This window comes from the organism of the source record quoted next (assembly GCF_019968985.1).
Source record: "MAG: Porospora cf. gigantea B chromosome Unknown PgB_NODE_2506_length_3448_cov_135.183, whole genome shotgun sequence".
Classification (NCBI taxonomy): domain Eukaryota; phylum Apicomplexa; class Conoidasida; order Eugregarinorida; family Porosporidae; genus Porospora; species Porospora cf. gigantea B.
The window spans coordinates 1-3,448 of NW_027178845.1; the positions used below are offsets into that span (position 1 = coordinate 1).

General features: G+C 53.0%; 2 protein-coding genes across 3 annotated transcripts; both read left to right on the forward strand.

Moving 5' to 3' along the window:
• Positions 1–65: 65 nt before the first annotated feature.
• Positions 66–2,906, forward strand: KVP17_004423 (uncharacterized protein; the record flags this gene model as incomplete). Of its 2 annotated transcripts, none has more annotated exons than XM_068522594.1 (1): positions 66–2,906. In XM_068522594.1, one exon carries the CDS (start codon positions 66–68, stop codon positions 2,904–2,906), a length of 2,841 nt encoding a protein of 946 aa, XP_068376352.1. The 2 variants fall into 2 exon arrangements, with proteins under 2 accessions (XP_068376352.1, XP_068376351.1); XM_068522593.1 differs by having other exon boundaries at positions 81–2,906.
• Positions 2,907–3,046: 140 nt separating this feature from the next.
• KVP17_004422 (uncharacterized protein) lies at positions 3,047–3,358 on the forward strand (the record flags this gene model as incomplete). Its single annotated transcript, XM_068522592.1, has 1 exon — positions 3,047–3,358. One exon carries the CDS (start codon positions 3,047–3,049, stop codon positions 3,356–3,358), a length of 312 nt encoding a protein of 103 aa, XP_068376350.1.
• Between the last annotated feature and the right edge of the window lie 90 nt (positions 3,359–3,448).

Sequence of the window (3,448 nt, forward strand, 5' to 3'; positions counted from 1 at the left end):
TGTTGGAATTCTCTGGAGCCTGTGAGGGCTGCGGAGAGACTCCCTATGTGAAGCTACTGACCCAGTTGTTCGGCGAACGTATGGTCATAGCCAATGCAACGGGGTGCTCTTCTATCTGGGGTGGCTCGTTCCCCTCCGTGCCATACACGACCAACCATAAGGGACTCGGCCCCGCCTGGGGCAACTCCTTGTTTGAGGACAATGCCGAATACGGATACGGTATGGTGATGTCCATCGCCACCCGTCGAGAATACCTGAAGCGCCTTGTCGACTCCGTCGTCACCAGTCAGGAGCTTGCTGACCTGTGCGATCCTATCGTTCTCAGTCACCTGAAGAACTGGCAGGTTGGTTGGACCAACGATCTCGTGTGTCAAAAGGCCTTCGAAGGTTTGAAGGATACGCTTGACGCTGAGGCGTCCAAGCATCCGACTTTTGATGAGATCGCGAAGAACAAGGACATGCTGCCAAAGATCTGCATTTGGTTGATTGGAGGTGACGGCTGGGCGTTCGACATCGGTTATGGAGGATTGGATCATATCATGGCTCAGGGCGTTGATGTCAATGTGTTGGTTCTCGACACCGAAGTGTACTCCAACACAGGAGGTCAAGTGTCTAAGGCAACCATGGCAGGTGCTGTGCATAAGTTCGCCACAGGAGGCCGAACCCGCAACAAGAAGGATCTTGGTATGCTCATGATGGAGTACGGCGACGTCTACGTGGCCTCAATCTCTTCCTCTGCGAACATGGCGCAGACAGTGCGCGCAGTTGTTGAAGCGGAGAGGTTTAATGGGTCTTCGTTGATCCTTGCGTACAGCCCTTGCATCGAGCATCAGTACATCAAGCCGTTCTCTCAGCAGATCGAGCACACCAAGTTGGCGGTTGACAGCGGCTACTGGCCTCTCTACCGTTTCAACCCCTCGCTGGCTGATGTCGGTGAGCTACCGTTGCAGTTGGATTCTAAGAAGCTTAAGGCAGACATCAAGACCATGCTGAACAAGGAGAACCGATTTTCAATTCTACGTCGTACAAAGCCAGAGATGGCGGATAAGTGTCTGGAGCAGTTGGAGAAGTGGGCTGTCGAACGATTCCAGAGGCTCAAATTCCGCTCCGAGTACGGCGACTACGGACAGCTAATCAACAGCCAAGGGCAAGACGAGGATGCCGTCTTCATCCTCTATGGATCGGAAACCGGCAATGCCGAAGAGCTTGCTGGTCGTGCCTGCAGAACCCTCAAGAATCGCGGTCTTACTGCCAAGGTGAAGTCCTTCTACGAAGTTGGTGTCGAGGACGTTGCAGCTATGCGTAATGTCGTCATATTCTGCTCTACTGCAGGCCAGGGTGAGTTCCCCGGCAACACAAAGGATTTCTGGGACGGTCTGCGCCAGGCCAACGCCGAGGAGAAGCCTTTTGAGAACGTCAACGTCGCCACCTTTGGTTTGGGGGATTCTTGTTACGTCTACTTCAACGTTGCAGCTAAGAACCTTCATAAGCGGTTTGTGGAGCTTGGTGCCACTGAGGTGATGTCAGTCGGGCTGGGCGATGACTGTGATGACGACAAGTTTGAAACCGCTTTCGCCGATTGGTTCCCTGAGTATTTGTTGGCCGTCAAGGCTCCAGAGGAACAGAACGTGTCGGAGACTCCTGATGTTCCCGTATATCACATTGTGGACCGCCCCGCTGGCGAGGTTAAGCCTTGCTTGCATATGGGCGCACGTCACATCAAGCTCGTGGAGAACCGCAGGATGACTCCTGCGGATTATGATGTGGAGGTTCGTCACCTTGAATTTGATCTCTCCGGATCGGATATGAAGTACGCTCTTGGAGATTCCCTGGCTCTGTGGCCCCAGAATGACCCCATCGAGGTTGATAAGTTCTGCATGCATTACGGCTACAATCCCGATCGGTGGGTGCAAATTCGCCCTGTCGGGAGCGAATCGAATGCTAAGTACGACGTACTTTTCGAGAACGACATTACTGTCAGGCAGCTCTTTGTTGAGTGCCTCGACTTCGCCGGCAAGCCAACTCGCGGTTTCTATGATGGCCTTTGGAAGCACTGCAAAAATCCCAACGAGAAGGAATCTGCCAAGAAACTTATGACTACCGACGAAGGAAAACTCCAGGTTCAGGGGTGGTTGAAGTCGTCGCTGACTTTCTTCGATGTTATGAAGATCTACCCCAGCATTATGCCCAGTCTAGAGGAGATGATTGATTTGCTTCCTCTTGTCAGGTGCCGGTATTACTCCATTGCCTCGTGTCAGAAGTTCGTTGGGGTGGATAAGTTGCAACTGTGCGTCGGTATCGTCGACTGGATGAACCCTCAGGGTTCTCTTCGCACTGGTGAAGCCACTGGCACCATTCGCCGTTTTGCCCAGATTGGGGAGAGCCTCGCTCACACCGTGTGTGGCGCTATCAAGGCCACCGCCTTCAACCTCCCTCCTACCGACCTGCACCCAATCCTTGTTGCTGGCATGGGAACCGGTCTAGCCCCGTTCCGAGCCTTCATCCAGCACCGTGCGTGGCTGAAGAGATCTGGGAAACCTGTTGGACCCATGACCGTTTACTTCGGATGCCGTTACGCCGCGAAGGACTTTCTGTACGCTGACGAGATGAATGCATACTTGAAGGAGGGTGTTTTGACTGAGCTGAAGTGTGCTTTCTCTCGTGATACGGAGAAGAAGCACTACATCCAGCATGAAATCTACAACGATCCGGACACTTTCTTCAAACGATTCATCACTGAAGAAGGCTACTTCTACCTGTGTGGATCTGCGAAGCAAGTCCCTATGGACATTCGACGTGCTGTGACGACAGTGCTCTCCATGAACGGGGGCCTTAGTTTTGAGGAAGCTGATGAGCGTCTGACCCAGTTGATTCTCCAGGGTCGCTACAATGTCGAGGCCTGGTAGAGAGTCATTTTGTTTGATGACATAATTTGTATAACGTAATACTAGGTCAAAGATGCGGTGTTATCTACTGATATGAGCAGAGACGCTTCCCTCACAAATGTTGGAACCCGCTGAGAACCAAGTAAGAACTATCGACAGAGATGTCTACTGAGAAGGAATTCGAAGGACGTATCTCCCATGCTGCTATCGTTGACGGCTCTGTCGCTGTTGCAGAGACGGCGCACGTGTGCGTAGACGGCGCGTTTATCTACCCCATTACCCCCTCCAGTGCCGCCTCTGAGCATTTCGAGAGCCTGAGTGCTCAGCGTAAACTCAATGCATTTGGCAACGTCTCTAGCGTTCGTCAACTGCAGCAGGCGCCAGTGTCCGCACTGTTTCCAGTTTTTTCAGTGTCCGCACTGTCGGAGGCAGGCGGACAGGCGCTTCGATTTTCGGCGACCTCTCCGACGTGATGTCCTGTAGAGCCACGGGGTTCGCTATGCTGTGTTCCAACTCCGTCCAGGAGTCTGCCGACATGGCGTTGGTGGCTCACATTGCTACAC